Below are 19,043 nucleotides of genomic sequence, written 5' to 3' on the forward strand. Positions count from 1 at the left end.
GGAGAAAGGTGGTGCATTCTTTTGAAAAGGGGTGGGACTGACAGTGATGTGAACCAATCACAGGCCAGAATTTCCAAGCACCGATTCACATATATATATATATATATATATATATATATATATATATATATATATATATATCAAACCCCGCCCCTGGGAGACAAACAACTAATTAAATTAAAGTTCCATAGTCATACCATCATAATACAATATTCAACAGCATTCTAGTTGTTTCTTCCGAACAATTATCATACTGCAATTACCTAACCATATACTAGAGGTGTAGTGTGCAAGGTTTATTTGTATTTGGACGAGTTTAAATTGTAATAATAAGATACCTTGCTTTGAATTAAAATCATGTAGAACCCGACCTTTATCGAAATAATCAGACTAGACAACGTTTCTAGTGAACTAAATAAAGTTAAAATTAAAAGTACAACAACTAAACTACAATAATACAGAAAGGAAGAATTTACTAAACTAAACAGTACAGAAAAGGAAGTTTAAAGAACGACACTCCACTCTCGCTGGTTGATCAGCTATATTACTTTCATTAATATTTGACAATCAAAGCATCGTTAAATCAGTCTCATATACTGTATATATAGTTTTGGTTCAGAAGGCAATTCTCACTCTTGCGAGATAGACGCTCTTTGCATCCAGACAACCTATTGAGAATTATCTGTTGTCAAGACAGCTAAATTTGGATTCTAGCCTTAAACGCAGAATGATAATTGCCTTATGAAACTCACATCAATTTGTATAAATCACATACAAACAAATACTATAGTGTTCATTAACTCAAAGCATGAATTGAAAGCAATAAAACTTTTCTTACATTCCACTTAAAACAAAACATTCATTTTACTTTAAGGTCTGCTTATTCTCGAGTTCATCAGAGGATTAAAACACTACTCATTTAATACTTCTGCGCTACCTCCTCCAGCTGATCCGTGTCTTCAATAATACAGGCGCTCGAAGGCTGTCCTGCTGGCAAGGACAGGCCCAGGTTCCGGGGTCTGCCTTCCTTGTGTTTCGTCTCCACTTCAGGGTACGAAAGAAATGTCTTTGCAAAGAACTAGAGTCATTAACTATTTAGGTATTCCACTGAAACAGCAATTCCTCCACCAATACGTGCACTCTTAGTCTGGTTATGTCTGGGATATTCCACCGCAAACTCCAGCACTGCTAGCTCAATAAATTGAATATATTTCAATTTATATCGACTTCAAATGTTCATCCAACTCTTTCTCCAGTGATCAATCGGGGCTAAGTTAGAGATTTAATTACAAGTGCTTTTATGATTTTAGACATCTTACGCAACGGACTCCCACCCAAAGGCAAACACTAGAATATTGTGAGGGTCTGGAAAAATTGTGAGAGTCTGGAACCAACTCCCCACTAATGTTGTTGAAGCTGACACCCTGGGATCCTTCAAGAAGCTGCTTGATGAGATTCTGGGATCAATAAGCTACTAACAACCAAATGAGCAAGATGGGCTGAATGGCCTCCTCTCATTTGTAAACTTTCTTATGTTCTTCTTATGTTCTAATAGTTATTTCGTATTAGAGTGTCCGAAAACGGTGTCTGTGTTCCAGCTGGTCGTAGGCTGGTTATTGTATCAGAACCTTGGATTTCGTGTCGGGAGCCCTGTTTGAGTGTCGCACTCTTGCAATGTTCACTTTACCCTTGTGATTGGATAGTTTGGTTATTTTGGGCGGTGCCTGAGTCCACATGGAGTGTTTTTCATTGGTTGTTCTCGTTCAGATGCAACCCCTTGTTCATTGGTCCGCTATTCCTCCCCCTGTCGGCTGGATTTATGATCGTGAAGATAAGCCATTTGTTCAGCAGTTAGTTTATGACTCTTTTTAAAAGAATTCAGTGGGGGAGTTTCTGACCAGAAACCAAGAAGACACAGAGAATGGTTTAAAATCCCCCCTTTGTATATTTCAATTCTGTTACTTTCATACACAGAATGATATTATGACCCCGTGACGCTACACAGGTAAGACAATCCATTCTCCATTTGCTTGTTTAAGGAACAATTCTGGGCACACAATGAAGATTCACTACATATATGTGTGTTATCTAATATTAAATTGGTAAAATAAAGATGTCAGTTGTGTTGGTGGTCATTTAGGTCATTTTCTCTTTGAGCAATTCCTACTAATGAACACTTTTTCAGGAATAGCAATGCTGGCAAGCAAGGAGTATGGGTGTATGAGATCGGAACCATGCCTTACTTCAGTGACATTGCACCTGGGGAGGTAAGCGCCTTCCCAAAAGATCCAGACACTGCTTCGGATAAAACAGAGCCATGGGAGGACCAGAGTTACGATGATGAGGTCACGGAACTTCCTGCTCCTGCAGTAGCGGAGAGAGAGAGAGAGGAGCAACAGAGGGTCCATTATCCTCTCCCCGAGCCCGAAAACCAGCCCTACCCTCAGCAGCCAGAAACCGAAGACCGTTATGAAATTCCTGAGGTGGATTTAGAAGGACGAGAGCCCACTGGTGCAGAAGAACTGCCTCCTGTAGAGCCCTACAATGCACCTGACCTGGTGCAGACTGTGCAATTTCAGCCAGACAGGCAGCAGTACCCACCACAGTATCCACATGCTGTAGTTGATGTGCAAGATGAGTTTGATGTCAATGGTAAGCTCTGAAAGTGAAAGCCTTATTTTGTTAGATACAATCACATATACACTTTACAATTACATTTTCCTTTTTAATGATGTTTGTAATGATGAGTTTGAGGGTTCTGTAATTCTGTTTTATTCACTTTTTGATGTAGTGTATGCTATTGTGCTTTGACCTGTATTTCTGGGCCATTGTAGTTGCTGGATTACTCTCTCGTCCTAATACCATGTCATGGTCAATATCAGTAAAGTGTCTATCATCGTAAGATCCAGTACCTTTTAGTGAACACCTGCTGAGTTTTCTTTTTCTTTGTTGTTAATACTGTGAATGACTTCACTTATTTTCAGGTTCATTTGCCCCTTTTAAGCAGACCCAGAAATTGAAGTTTTAGCAGTGTTGCGCACTTAAACACAAAACAAAATAAACAACACAAAACCTAACTCTCCTTTGGAGCGCTAAACTAAACTTTTCACCGTTCCTAACTAACACACTGGACAGCTAAGCCGTTTACCAGCAAAAACATTTGTTTTACACACAGTTTAACACATTTTACAGATTATGCTAAGGTTCACAAAGTACTTTGCCTTTTCCTTCCGACTACACAGAAACCACACAACCTGGCTTCACACAGACAGCCCTGTCTACAGGGTTTCCCCTACTTTTATCGAGGCTTAATCAGCCTCGGGTGCTTCCCATATACTGCAGTCCCTTGGCATTCTGGGGAATGTAGTGCCCCAACTCTCCTCCCCCTAATCTGCTACAGTACACAATTACACTTGCTGATATAGCCTGAGATACACACGTCAATGGTAAAAGAGAATCTGACACCACGTTTACTGAAGAGTGGCTTTTGAGATTGGGTCAAAGCACTTTAACACACACTGCATCAAAATAGGAATAAAAGACGATTGCAAACACCTCTAAATAGAATATGTGCTGTGCACAGGTTTTTATTTTTAAAGAAAATTCACTAGTTTTGCACGACCTGTTCTGCTCTGGCTGGGCTTGCTCTAATCTTCCTACTTTTTTTTCCATCAGTTTTTCAATACAACCCAGGTACCCAGGAGACGTGTGCCAACAGCAGACACAAATGTTCGAACTTTGCGGACTGCAGAGACTACTCCACTGGCTACTGCTGTCACTGCCAATCTGGCTTCTATGGAAATGGCAAGCAGTGTGTGGCAGAAGGTAAAACTTGTTTTCTACATACTGTATATTGGAAAGCAGAAAGCTTTGTTGTTCTGGTCCTTTGTGACTTTAGACTAAATCTCATCCTGTCAGCTGGCCTTCAAATTGCATTTCCATATGCTTTAGTGCTCAGCTTTTCAAATGTAATTTGATTTTGAGCAGTTTTTAGTTCTGTTACAAAAAATGTCTTTCATTATCTGGCTTTGCACTGCCTGTCAGGAACTTTGTTCATTCTTGGCACAAACGATACTTCAGACAAACTCAGTTTCTGCTAGAGAATAAATGATAATATTTTAACTGAAGGAGTGTTCCCTAACAGTTTCCACTAGAATCAATTCTGGTTGACACAAACTCTGTAGCTAAACGCCTACTCATCCAATGTTTTAGGGGGTTCTACTGCAAAATAAATCCATAGCATTGCACCACCTTTTTCATATAGGACAGTAGCCATCTGTTTTTTAAATTTCTAGGATCTTAAGCAAAACACCACCTGTTATATCAACTAATATTACAGACTTTAGTTACCTACCCAGAAATGTATTTATTTTTTCCTTGCCATACTAGTAAATGGCAGAGCCACAAATGTTCACTGTGGTTAATTGAAATTGCACTGTATTTAAAACAGTACTTACTCACTTGGCATTGTTTGTCCAAGACCAAGTAGTTCAGGTTAAATAAAACAAAGGGCCTGGAAAATCTGGTTGTTAGGCAGTAATACATTGAAATGCATGCTAGAACATTTTAATGAAGCTATTTTTTTGACAGGTAAACCTCAGCGAATGAATGGGAAAGTGAATGGGAGAGTCTACGTGGGCAATAACCCCACTCCGGTGGAGTTCAGTAACAATGACCTGCATTCGTATGTGGTGGCGAACGATGGCCGCGCGTATGTGGCCATCAGCTCCATTCCAGAGAGTGTGGGGCCCTCTCTGACAGCGCTCTCCTCCCTTGGTGGAATTGTTGGTTGGGCATTCGCACTAGAGCAGCCTGGGTACAAGAATGGATTTAGCATCACTGGTAAGTGCAGTGATCACAATGTGTGTACTTCTTCAGTATTTCTAAATTTTGTGTTTTTTTTATAGGGATATTTAGATGTTTTTTACATGTTAAACATCTGAAGTTTTCCAAAATGATTAACAAGTGTCAAAGACATGCATGGCAAATAGGTCAGCTGTAGTGTTTATGCAGTGTAAGATTATTAAGTCTTCCTTATACACATACATTTTGTGCACACATAGTCATCCACATTAAAGTGTTACTGAACAGGCTGTAGGGTTTAAAACACAACACATTACTTTCTCTAGCTTTCTGCTTTATTGTATGTATTCCTGCAATATCTTTTTCAACATAATCGTGGTTGTTTTGACATTTTTATGAACATGTAGTGCATCAAAATAATGTAACATCACTCATATGGAGGGCTTCCCAAAATGGCTTTTTTGGTTGGTCAGAAAAAAAGTTTAAACGTTCTTAATCTTAAAGTTTAAAAGCTAGTTTCACAGACCCTGTTAGTTCTAATCTTGGACTACATTACCTAATTTAACATTGAGTAGTCCAAGGTTAGTGCTAATTGGGGTCTGTGAAACCAGCTGGAAATGTTTCTAACATTATTGATAAGGTTTCTTCCAGTAAGTATAAGCTTTTTGACTAAAAATGTCAATGTCAATTTTGGAACCAAATGTATTAAATCCTGCCTTTAGTTTATACACATAACAGACTTCTGGCTAGTTTCACATACCTTGATTAACACAAATTTTGGATTAGCTAATATAGCCTTAAATAAGATCGTCCAAAACTAGTGCTAAGCGGGTGCTGTGAAAATTGACAAAAGTGTATTATGTTTTATGTTCAGTATAGGGATATTAATGTGCCAATGGGAGTATTAGACATAACTGATTTATATCTATTAAATTAACATGTGTATTACAATTTACTTTTAAGAATGTTTCAATAATTTTATCTTTCTAGTACTATAATTTAATTATGATTAAGTTACATTTGATTTAAGAGGAAAGTGGCAATATAAGATACAGGAATCTATTTATTGAACCCTTTCAAGTCTCCATTGTGTTCCTAAAGGCGGAGAGTTTAAACGCAAGGCCGAGGTGACGTTCCTCCCTGGGAATGAAAGGATCAGCATCACGCAGGATTTCAAAGGCATCGATGAACACGGCCACCTTGTCGTCAGCACAGAGCTGGAGGGGCGGCTGCCTGAGATTCCGGCAGGTTCTACTGTCCAGTTCGAGCCTTACACAGACATTTACCAATACAGCAACACAGGTAAAATAAATCTTTAAAATGTGTAAGCAAAATTAATCTAATGTTGTCATGGCTGTTTCAACAAACCTGCTACCTGTTAATATTCACCAAACAGATGAAACAGACAACACTAACAGTAGGTGAGGATGCACAATGTTCTCTAGTTATCAAAGCTTTTCACTCCAGTGGGCAATTCATGGACCATGAAAAAAAAAACTATGTTTTTTTTATAGAATAAAAATTGGGAATTCTGGAATAATTTCCAGTATTTATGTACCCCCCCCCCCCCCCAGTGACATCTTGACTAACTTGATTTATATGTTTTCTGAGCTTTTCCTTTCTGTTTCAGTGATTACCTCCTCCTCCACCCGGGAGTATACTGTGACCTTCCCGGATGGCAGAACTCAGACCAGCTCCTACCAGTGGAGGGACACCATCACTTTCCAGGACTGTCACCATGATGAAGGAACCAGGTCCATCCCCACCACCCAGCAGCTCACTGTGGACAACATCTTTGTTCTGTATGACTCCAACGCTCAATTGATGCGCTACGCTACGAGCAACAAGATTGGCTCAATCAACGGTATTAACTCTTCTTAGTATTTATCTATTATTTGTATCGAACATAAGGAGTAATGTAGAGGTCTCATTTGGATTTCTTGATCCAAGCAATCAAAAGATTCTAGGTATGTAACCACATTTAGTTTTCAAACAGATGCAAAACTTGTGATGAAGGGGCTCCCGAGTGACGCATCCAGTAAAGGCTCTCCACGTGGAGTGCAGGATGCGCTCTATAGTCTGGACGTCGCGAGTTTAAGTCCAGGCTATTCCTTTGCCGACCGAGGACGGGAGCTTCCAGGGGGCGGCGCTCAATTGGCCGAGCGCCGCCCTGGGGGGGGGGGAGGGTTAGGACAATTAAACACCACGTGTGGCAGGCTGGCTGGGCGGTGACGTCAGGACAGAAGCAGGAACTAAACAAACTGACACCAAGTACTGCAGATTCAAAAGAAAGACGCGGCTGGCCGCCGTTTTATTTAAATACAAAAATAAATCAAAGGTTTGAACAAAAAGAAACTTGCTCACAGAGCGAAAATAAAACAGGTAAACAAAAATAATCACGAACACAAAATAATACAGGTCAGGCTGGGCTTTAGCCTTCACTGTTCCTGTATCTTTTTTTAGTTTCGTTTTTCTCTCCTCGCTCTCTCCACTCTTGCTCCTCATACACCCACACGGAACTGAGAGCGCTGCAGGTTTATATGCAGGTGACCATCTCCCGATTTAGCAATAAATTAATCACTTAATTCGGGAGATGGCCACCTTCTGCACGACTTTTTTTAAATTACTGTGGATGGGGCTACCCATCCAAACTACTAACCAAAACAAACACACGGCTACACCGTCAATACATAAATACCAATAAACAATAACAAAACATACTGCGCTTCGCCGACAAATATAAACACAATAACACGGCGGTATGCCGTCACATAAATACAATAAATAAATAAATACAAAATAACACGAGCGGAGGGGGAAACCCCGTTCTAAATATAAACAAATACATTTAAACAAGCAAGGCTTACTACCACTCTGCTACACACAATCACAAATCAATGCTCAGACAGGGTATTACATATGGAATAATAATTTTAAAAGAAGATCTAATTGTCCCTGGTGCATCTCTAAATTTAATAATAATAATGGCTATGCATACCAATATTTATCGTCAACAACACCCTACAGAATGTAGAATGGCCAACTATGCCTCCCATAACCTGTGGCTCTCATAACAGGCTTCAAACCACTGAGCTGTGTCTGCTGCTTCATCTTCAGAGGGTACTTTAATGAGTTGATTGATAGTGTGCCGCACAAAGCCTTAGCAAAAACTGTACACAAATGTATGTACAGTTACTTTATGGACCCCACATTTTTTGGCGGCCACCCGATATTCACAGCAGCCTCCCAGTTTATATAGAACTATTGCTGTCCGCATATTCATTGCCTCCCATACAATCACATTTTCGGGAGACATGTAAAAGCAACAGTATCACACAAATTCTGAAACGATTCCCTTCCAGTCGCTGTCTGTGAACTCGGTCATGGCCTCTCTCTCCCACCAATCTTTACTGCAGATGTTCACCCATGTGGATCTCTTGCTAATAAAAGTATTAGCAATTGGAATTAAAAGGACATCAATGCCATCATGCAGAACCGCCGCCATAAATGGCAAATCTTTTTTTTTTTTTTTTTTACTTAAATAAAATAAAATAAAATAAAAATCTCCCTCTTCTGATAGAAGCATTTTTAATTCCTCACAACCACAATAACAGCCTGTTTATGTTGTGCACATGCATTTATTACGTATTCCACTGAGAAAGAAACTTCATGTATACGCGTAATAGCTATACATATACTCGTGTGAACAGATGTTTCGGGTATTCGGAATACTCTCTGCATGTAAACGTAGTGTGTGACAGTGGCAAAGTGGTAAAGACGTGCAGGTGAGTGCCGTGCAGAGCGGAATAATCACACAGAAACGTATGGTACAGGTGCAAGGGTGTTTATTATTGTTTATAATGTCCAGAGCCTTATGGCAACAACCTGTAAATAATAATACTGTTGGAAGTGGTACAGCGGCGTGTATCACTCCGTTTATACAGATCCTACGGGTTTGACCCGCAACCAAAAAGTCCCGTTTTTCCTCACCCACACAAAACACAAACACAGACACAGTTTCTACAGTGTGTGAATTAGGTGCTTGTGGTGAAAAGACAGTCCTGAAGTGAAAGAAGTGAGTGCTGAAGTCCGGGTTAATGCTGTCCGACGGCTACAGCTCCGGATTGTGCTAGTACTCTTAAACGACAAACAACACAAAACAGACAGTGTTACAAGACAGACGAATACAGCGAACACTCACGGTTTCTTAGTTTCAAGTTCACGGGCTCCTTCTAGGTTTATTTGCTTAACCATCTACAAAGGAACAGATCACTCAAGCCATGCCCCCTATTTATACCCTCGCCCATGACCCCGAGGTTAACGAGCGCATCCGCTCCTCCAGTCCTCGGATGCCACGCCGCTTACCGTCCGGGTCAATGAGCTTGGTAGCTCCGCCCCCTTCCTAAATGACCGACTTCCACCTACCCTACGGAATAAATTGTCGTGCCATTTAATTAAGGGTACTCTGTTCCTCTTGCACCGTGCCCTCACAGGTCGAGAGGGAGATCTAACACCAAGAGTCATTCGATCTCTGTCACAGTGACTCATCTAAAAAGAGCAAGATGTACGATTACTTAAATGGTAAACCAAATGTTGTGCTATCAGCTATCAGTTTAGTGCTTTCAGTATGGACTCAGCCATGCTTAATTTTTTTTATCTGTATGGAGTATGATGATCTCTTTGGCTTGTATTTCTTTATGAAGTCTGCCAAATTCCACATTACATTTGGTTTGTGAAAAGAAATCATTTCTTTTGTTTTTAGAAAATACTGATTAAAATCAGACGATGCAGTTGCCAGAAACAATTAGTTACAGAAAGAGTTGAACACATCGTCCTATTGCTTGAATGCCAATTGTATCAGTTGTTGTATGATCATTGACTACAAGAATGCACATAACTTGGCATGGATTCAAGGTAATTACTGAAATGACTAGCACTACTATAAGAAGAACCCCAAATGGATTCTACTTCTGTGTTTTACTTTGGTCAGTCCAATGCCTGAAAGATACATGCAAAGGTTTACTCACACAAACACAAAAGTAATGAACTAAATAGCAGTACTTTCTCCTGACAGGAAGACCATTGCCATTTAGGCTTCCTGTGCCCCTAGAGGTAGTTTTGATGCTGAATTAATGATTTGGTGGGTAAAAAGCAAATAAATACAAATCCTGAAGTAATGTGAGTGAAGGCAAATACAGTGAATCAGTATCTGCGTTCCGCACACTTGTTTAATTATGAGGAATGTGTATATAATGTATAAACATTCAATAAGTGAATACTATGTATATGGAATTAAAATGGGTTTGTTTGTGAAAACTTCGTATTTCCTCCGAACCATTGCAGGTTTCATAGTGCTGTACAGGTCATGTCTTTGCGTTTTGTTAAATTGTTTAATGCTCTGTAGGCAGGTACACAGTCGGAACTTAACTGTTTTAATTCTGACTTGGGTTTAATTGCAAACATGAAAATATGAATCTGTTTGTGTGATAAGCAGCTGTCAACGGAATGCTTGAGGCAGGCAGGGAGTTTTTCTACATGTGTGGCCACTTTTACAAAGTCACTCTATATGTTACAGATTTAGTTTTACCAGCTGGTTTCCTGAACCCCAGTGTTATAGGGTTATATGTTGTCTGACTGATAGAGACGCAGGTAGAAATATATCGCAGGTGTGCGGTGAGCCAAGGACTCCCCAGCTGACCTAGCCCCTACCCCGCCCGGGAAGTGCTTGGCCAATTGTGTGACACCCCCTGGGAACTCCTGTCCACGGTCAGCAGTGGCATAGCTTGGATTAGAACTGACGATCTCCAAGCTATAGGTGGATCCTGCACTTCAGGCTGAGTGCCTTTACCAGATGCACCACTCGGAAGCCCCAATTATTGTATATTTTGAACAAAAATACATTCTTAATTACAACAATAGTAAAAATACATTATATTTATAAAAAAAAGAAAAAAAAAACTTTAATCCATCTTCTGTGTAAGCTTTTGTTTGTTTTCAATATTGACGGCTTTCCGTCACAAATACTAATAGATTTGTTTATCAATTATATGTACAGAAGTAAAAAGGGTAATCGGAAAGGGCAACTTAAACCTGTGCCTTAGTTTAGTCTTTGAATTCTCTTTTGTGCAGATGGTGAAACCGGTGAGAATCCTTGCTTCACAGGAACGCATAGATGTGACACCAACGCAGCCTGTCGGCCCGGTCAGGGAAATCAGTTCACCTGTGAATGTACTGCCGGTTTCCGTGGAGATGGACGCACATGTTATGGTATGAGCCATTGTTTAGAATTGCATTCACTTGTGTTCCAGTTTGGTCACATGTATACTACTTTGCCTTTTACTTCTCCAATTTTCAGTGCGGTTAAGAAGGAAAACTTTTTCGCTTAATGCCTTTTATCACTGTGGTATATAGTCTAATGCTGATGAAGGCATTGAAATGTTTGTCTACTTGACTTGATTTCTTGAGTTCACTTTAACTTTTTTATTTTTAATACTTTTTTGAAGGTACACAATAAATCTGCACACAGCTGGTGTAGGCCAAAACATGGAGGGCTACTCTTGCTCTGAAAAAGTTTCCAATGATTTCTTTGTTGGATAGTTTGAACTGCACTAACACAAGTTGTGCATTCCTGTTGCACTGAAACGATGGGAACAGGTGAATGACAAACATTTCCTCTGAAAGGGACACTGTCAAGCACAGCGAGCATTGTGTATAACTCCTTCAGAGCAGCATGGAGGAGAATGAATTGATGAGAGGAACAAGGTTTTTAAAACCTTGGTTGCTACACACTTATTTAAATACGCTTGCAAATTGATGTGTGTTGAAAATGTAGGCAGTTTGTTATATTTTCCCCAAATATGCATCAAATATATATTTAAAAGGGGGCTCCCGAGTGGCGCATCCAGTAAAGGCGCTCTGCGCAGAGTGCAGGATGTGCCCTATAGCCTGGAGATCGCAGGTTCGAATCCAGGCTATGTCACAGCCGACCGTGACCAGGAGTTCCTAGGAGGCGGCGCACAATTGGCTGAGCGCTGCCCGGGTAAGGAGAGCTTAGGTCGGCAGGGGAATCCACGGCTCAACGCGCATCAGCAACCCCTGTGGCCGATAGGGCACCTGTGGTTCTGCAGTGGAGCCGCCAGTGTTGTCCTCCGGCACTATAGGTCTGGTGGCGTTGCTGTGGATCCGCAGTGTGAAACATGACGGCTTGGCAGGAGCACGTTTCGGAGGACGCATGCTCCAGCCGCCGTTTCCCGAGTCGGCAGGGGGGTTGCGAGCGGTGAGCCGAGGATACAGATAATAATTGGGAATACTAAATTGGGGAGAAAACTGGGGTAAAAAATTGGCGACAACTAAATTTGTTAAGTTGTACTGCATTACTCTTATGTGTAATGCAGTACAACTTAACAAATAATTTAGCTTTGTTCTAAAATATAGATATATATATTTAAGCTTCAAGTACCTAATTAGAAAAATATTTCTAATCGGATAGCTCAATGAAGTACCTTTTCCTTGTTTAGGCTTTGAAGAGAATCATTTTTGTCTGGGGATTTGAAAGAATTGCTAAATAATGTCTGAATTGTACTGATACAGTGTAGTACAGGGTGCAGCAGTTGCTGAATAGCAGCTGTTTTTTTTAGATGAGGCCGTCCTTACAAAGCAGTTGTTTTAACACCTGCATTAGTATTTCAATAATCCGTCTCAGATAAGCTAGTGCCCCACAATTATTCCCTTTTGAAGTCTTTGATGGGCACTCCTTCATGTTTGTTATCTTGAGACCAAAGGAAAAAATGTCAACCTTTTCTTGGGATTCAATATGTATTAACATTTTTGGTTTTAATTTTACTTTTTTTTTAAATTGGAGATTCCCCACACCTTTTTAAAAAAAACAAAACATTTCTAGGAATTTTGGTACAAGATATTAATGAGCTGTTGAAGCTGTCAGGTTTGATTTTTGTATTGTATATAATTTACATATTGGCAATTTGGGCTGTAATAAAGCACAAACATTCATTTTAATTTGTGTCCACCTATTAGCCCAGTACCAGAAATATGGGCAATAGTAGGATAGGCCAGACACTTTTAGTGTATACGGTTTTTTGAAGGCTGAACCTGCCCAACCAAGTAAAGAGTTTCAGCAACTTAATAACATGGCTTGGAAAAACAACAACCTCTGATTGGTTAAACAGCATCACATGACCGTACGTATATATAGCATATACCATGGCTTGCATGCTAATGAGCTGCTTCACACTGAATAAATCACTACTCAGCACTACGTTCTAAATTACATGACAAACTGCTATTGTTATTAGGTACAAAACCACTGCCACAAAAGAGTGACATTCCAAAATATATTTGGGGATGAATCTCCAGATAACTGGTACAACACCAACTTTGAGTGAAGACAGCAGTCCACCTGAAAAAAATAAAATAAAATAAAGTGCACCAGCAACTGTCAAGAGTAGACACATAACAGTAGATAAGGATCAGTTGAATGAAATAGAAGAAAACAAAAGGATTGAAAAAGAAAAAAACACACACTACAGCATGGGCTGTTAATGTACTTAAAGGCTGTCTTAAAGAAAAATATGGACATTAATTTTAAGAAAATAAGTAAAAAAAAATCTCAATAACATTAAGGGGATTTTATGCCAGTGCAAGAAGTTCAACTGGAGACCAGTATTCAGTCTCCAGTTTTATAACGCTGAGCTGGACAGTAAATAGATATTATAACTGTAGACGTTTTAACATCTCTGCTGACAGCGAGTTTAAAACCAGCAATAATGTATTCCTGTCAGTCATAAAAACTTTTAGAAAAGCAGGTGGACAAGGCCAGACACCACCCCCTGAATTACCGGCCTGGATTTGAAGCATCTGCTGGAAACTGAGGCACAATAAGTTTCTGGTTTTGTCTTAATTTATTATTATTATTATTTATTTCTTAGCAGACGCCCTTATCCAGGGCGACTTACAATCGTAAGCAAATACATTTCAAGTATCACAGTACAAGTAATAATACAATTAAGAGCAAGACAAATACAATGACTTTGGTTCAAGCAAGTACAAGTGTGACAAAATACAATTCAATAATACAGCAGATAACAGTGTCAGTGATAGTTACATCAGGATATGATTAAATACAAAATACTACAGATTAAACACTTGGCAGATTACAGTATTCTGAAGTACAGGATTAAATGCAGTAAAATAGGGGGCAGATAAGAGCAAGTAAAGCGCATTTAAGGAAGGGTGATAAGTGTCCCAGGGGAAAAACAGAGGAGTTCTATAGGTGCTGTCTGAAGAGGTGAGTCTTAAGGAGGCGCCGGAATGTGGTCAGGGACTTGGCAGTTCTGACATCTGTAGGAAGGTCATTCCACTGCGGAGCGAGGGTGGAGAAGGAGCGGGCTCTGGAGGCAGGGGAGCGTAGAGGAGGTAGAGCCAGTCTTCTAGTGCAGGCAGAGCGGAGAGGTTGAGTGGGGGTGTAGGGAGAGATGAGGGTCTGGAGGTAGCTGGGTGCAGTCTGGTCAAGGCATCTGTAGGCTAGTACAAGAGTCTTGAACTGGATGCGAGCGGTGATCGGGAGCCAGTGGAGTGAGCGGAGTAGTGGAGTTGCGTGGGTGAAGCGAGGCAGAGAGAACACCAGGCGGGCAGCGGAGTTCTGGATGAGCTGGAGTGGACGGGTGGCGGACGCAGGGAGGCCAGCCAGGAGGGAGTTGCAGTAGTCTATGCGGGAGAGTACCAAGGCCTGGACCAGGAGCTGGGTGGCGTAGTTGGTGAGGAAGGGTAGGAATCTTCGGATGTTGCTCAGAAAGAATCGGCAAGTGCGTGCCAGAGTGGAGATGTGCTGGGAATAAGAGAGGCAGGGGTCCAGGGTGACTCCGAGGTTCTTAGCGGAGGAAGAGGGAGAGAGTGTGGTAGATTCCAGAGGAACAGAGATAGAGAGATCAGAGGAGGGGGAGGAGGAGAAGGGAAAGAAAAGGAGGTCAGATTTAGAGAGGTTGAGTTTGAGGTGATGCGAGTGCATCCAGGAGGAAATAGCAGACAGACAGGTAGAGATACGGGAGGGGATGGTGGAGTCAGAGGTGGGGAAGGAGAGGAAAATCTGAGCATCATCAGCATAGAAATGGTATGAGAAACCATAGGATGCGATGAGGGGGCCCAGGGAGCGGGTGTTTAAAGTATGTTTTAATTATTTTAATTCCCCCAAATGACAGGTAGCTGTGTTATAAGTGGTATAAACCACTTCGGGCCGTGCGGTTCCGATAATATACACCACTTCTGGGGTAGTTAACGGCCCTTACGCCTCTGGCCTTATCACCACCCCAGGCGTGGTATATCTCGTGGGACATATAATCATATATTATAGTTAGGGCTTCTGTTTTTCGGGTTTTATTAATTGTATCTTTCGGTGCTTATTTTTAGCTATTTTCAAGGTTTATGTAACTCGTTTTTTTTCAGGGCTTTCGTTTTTTTCGGGGCTTTCGTTTTTGATATACTGTGTGAAATTAGTGTTTTCGGTTACTTGAGCATTTTTTTTTCTGTCAAAATATGTATAGTAGTAACTCGACAGTACTTGCACACTTAAGTTGTACCTTCTTCTGGGGTTTTTGTGTGGAGGCATTTTTGTACATTTTGCCACAATTCTATTTTAAATCCTCCATCTCTTAACTGTAACGCAGCTTTAAGTCCCGCTAACAAGAGTCCATCCTGATTTGTAATTTCATTTTAAATCTCCCAAGAGGAGTCTCCAATAGAAATGTAGGTATGTGCTGTCACTCAGTAGTTGGGGCGGGTTTAAAGTATTGAGAACAAATCACTGATAGATACAAGTCAGGAAGGCGGGACATTGCCCAGCAGCACTGGGAAATGTATTTATTATTATTTTTGTAGTAGGTTTTATTTTTTAATGGGAAAAGGGTAAAGGCAATGTGAATTGATTAACCATTTCTACAGTTTTTTCGGTGTTTATTGGCTATCCACCGATTTCATTTTTTTTTGTATCTGGGGTGTTTTATCGGTTAAAACCGAAAATCACAAGTCCTAATTATAGCAGTCTAAATATACCAGCTATATTTTCCTGGAGCTTATAATCCAGAAATGGAAAAAATAAATATAGCATTTAAAGCCATTTCAGGCTTTATGGGCTTCATTTTCGACTCCCATAAAGGGGTACAGTACTTCATACTTTCCATTCACAATGACGCTATCATTACGGAATTCCTTAGAGAGAAACAAAAGCTACTGCTCAATTCTTGCTGAGGACTGCTTTTATGCTTTGGAAACGTCTGTTATTGTGCTTCTCACTCTGAATCTCCCAGCTAGACATAATTACAGATCTTAGACAAGAGGGGCGGATTATTTCAGTGATGGATTAAACTGTTAAAATATCCAGTACAGAAAGTACTGTACTGTGTTACTGTAACAAAACTATTATTCCATGACTGTGTTGCATATCACTGGTGGATATAGTGAATCACTTGTGATTGAACTTGCTTATCAAATTCTTAAGTGCAGGTTATTAAGAATATTGGGTTGTTGTTTTCAGGCTTCTTTAAGGGGATTTTCAGCTTCCCCCGATCCAGATAGAGAAAAGCTTTCTAGCTAAAGAGCTTCTACTTTAACTCCCAGCAATTTTAGCTGCATGACCAATTGGTTGCACACTCAAAAATAGGACAGGATTTACTGAGTCTTTTAAAAAAAGATTTTCTTCATTTTATTAGTTAAAACATGTTTTTACTAAAACGAGCAAACAAACAAAAGAATGGTAGAACTAGGTGTTTCAACACAACAGGTCTTTGTCAGTTTCACAACGATTTCAATTACAGCTGTAGTTACTTATATACATATACCAATTCAATTAGATAATTCAATTATAATCAAGTCATTTAGCAATTTACAGACCTCTCTAAATTGTACAATTTCCATTAGTTCTCAATATTTGAGACTTTCAACTGTAATCACTTATACATCCATGAACAATTAAAAAGTTTGACTACAAAATTAAGTTATTTGGCACTTCACAAAATTATCCACATTGTATAATTTTCATAAGATCAACATTTAGGTTAATCTACTTCTAATTAATGATGCAAAACTGTGATACAAATTTCTACTAAAGCAGATAGAGAGGATACAATCACCTTTAAAACTGAAAAAAGTAACATTCTTTAAACCATAATTTTAATTCAGATATTGGCTGAAATCCAGTGTTTCATTTAGTCCGTAAGGTTCCATAGTTTTTAGCGTAAAAATCCAAAATGATTCTCTTCTTAACAGTTTAATTACATTACCACCTCTAATAGGAGTTAGATCTTTTTCAATCGCTATAAACAGAGCCCTGATTCATTCCTTTGTAATATCTCGCTATGGCATAATCCATATTGTTATTTCTGATTGCAGCTTTGTGTTCTGCTATGCATATTTTTAAATGTCTTTTTGTTTGTCCTATATACGCTAGCCCACAAGGTCATTTAAGGATATATATGACATGCATTGAATTACAGTTAATGAAATCACAAATTTTTGACCCGAATGTGGATGGTTAAATAATTTTGTATTGTATGTATTGGAGCAATGAATACATCACCCACAGTGATAATTCCCATGTAATTCTCTGGTTAGCCAATTTTCATTTGGTGCTGATGGTTTGTACATTGAAGAGACTACTGCATCTTTAATATTTTAACCTCGTTTGAAACAAAACCTAGGTGGAGAAGTAATAAAAGTTTGTAATTGTGGATCACATTTCAATATTTTCCAATGCTTCAAAATTGTTCTCTTAACCTCATTAGACATATAGTTGTGTTCAGAAACAAAAGCGATTCTGTCTTCACTAGATTCATTCGTTTTTGTGGTTTCTAAAAGTGCATTGCGTTGTATTGTTTTTGTTTTTTGGTATGCCATTTCAATTGTGTTTCTTTTGTAACCTCTAGATAGAAAACGGTTCTGCGTGTCTTTAGCTTGAATTTCATAATCAGACTCTTTACTACATATTCTTTTTAGACGTATAAACTGGCCATATGGAATGTTTTTAATCATAATGTTAAGATGATCACTATCTGCATGCAGAATCGTATTTCTATCCGTAGGGTTACAAAAGAAGTAGTGTCAAATTTACCATCAACATTTTTAGAAAATGTATCTGTGTGACTGAATTCCATGCTGAATTTTAAAATAGAGTATGTATTATTTATATAATCTCTGAACAAAAACAAATCAGTCTCAGAAGCAGTCCATATTACAAAAATGTTGTCAATGTACCTTTTCCACAATGAAATACACTGTAGGAGTGGACTGGAGGCAGTGTATTTTTATTTTTAATATATTATTTTCCCCATGTAAAAATGTAAATAATTTGGGGTGAATGACGAGCCCATTGCTGTACCATGGATTTGCAAATAGTGTTTATTATTAAACAAAAAGTAATTTGATTTTAAAATAAATGTAGTTAATTCTAACAACAAATTCATGGGTAAATCATTTTGTTTGATTTCAAAATAAAATGACAGCGCCTTCAATCCCCCCTCATGCGGTATATTGGTATATAAACTTTCCACATCGAAAGAAACAAGAAACGAATTAGGAGGAACTGTGTGTTGGGAAAGCACTCTGATCACATCTCTGGTATCTGCTAAATAAGAAGGTAAATCTCTTACAGTATCTTGAATGAAATAGTCTACAAACTGGCTTAGCGTTTCAGAAATTGAGCCTTACCTGAAACTATAGGTCGTCCTGGAGGTTGTAAAGGATTCTTATGTATTTTTGGTAACGTGTAAAATACCGGTGTTATAGGGAATTCCACCTTTAAAAAATCAAATTGGTTTTGTATGGTCAGTTTGCTTTCCACTGCTTTCTCTATAATGACATCACTCTTCTGTTTTAATCATAAAACCGGATCTCCCGTTAAGGGTTCATAAAAACTTGTCTGTCTTAGTTGTCTTCGAACTTCACAAATATAATCTTCAGAATTCTGAACAACAATAGAACCTCCTTCGTCTGCTGACTTAATTACAATGTTATTGTTTTCTTTTAACTCCTTAATTACTTTCCTTTCCAGCTGACTCACATTATGATGTTTGGGTATTGAATGCTTATTTAACATTGTTGTTATATCACTTTCTACTAATTTACTAAAGATTCTCAGCGTAGGGTTTAAGGTACCCACAGGAAAAAAAGTTGATTTTTTCTTACATTTTTTCTAAAGGATTACGATTGCCCAAAAAAACATCCCTTTTAGGAGA

General features: G+C 39.2%; 1 protein-coding gene across 2 annotated transcripts in view; it reads left to right on the forward strand.

The window, feature by feature from the left end:
• The window catches only part of nid1a (nidogen 1a), a 62,750-nt gene that overhangs the window by 13,398 nt on the left and 30,309 nt on the right, over positions 1-19,043 (forward strand). For both annotated transcript variants that reach the window (XM_059025431.1, XM_059025432.1), the window contains exons 4-9: positions 2,186-2,652; positions 3,676-3,825; positions 4,591-4,842; positions 5,905-6,105; positions 6,434-6,667; positions 10,933-11,070. In XM_059025431.1, coding sequence (XP_058881414.1) covers positions 2,186-2,652; positions 3,676-3,825; positions 4,591-4,842; positions 5,905-6,105; positions 6,434-6,667; positions 10,933-11,070 — 1,442 coding nt within the window. The remainder of the gene's footprint in view (positions 1-2,185; positions 2,653-3,675; positions 3,826-4,590; positions 4,843-5,904; positions 6,106-6,433; positions 6,668-10,932; positions 11,071-19,043) is intronic.

Source organism: Acipenser ruthenus, chromosome 6 (assembly GCF_902713425.1).
Source record: "Acipenser ruthenus chromosome 6, fAciRut3.2 maternal haplotype, whole genome shotgun sequence".
NCBI lineage: Eukaryota > Metazoa > Chordata > Actinopteri > Acipenseriformes > Acipenseridae > Acipenser > Acipenser ruthenus.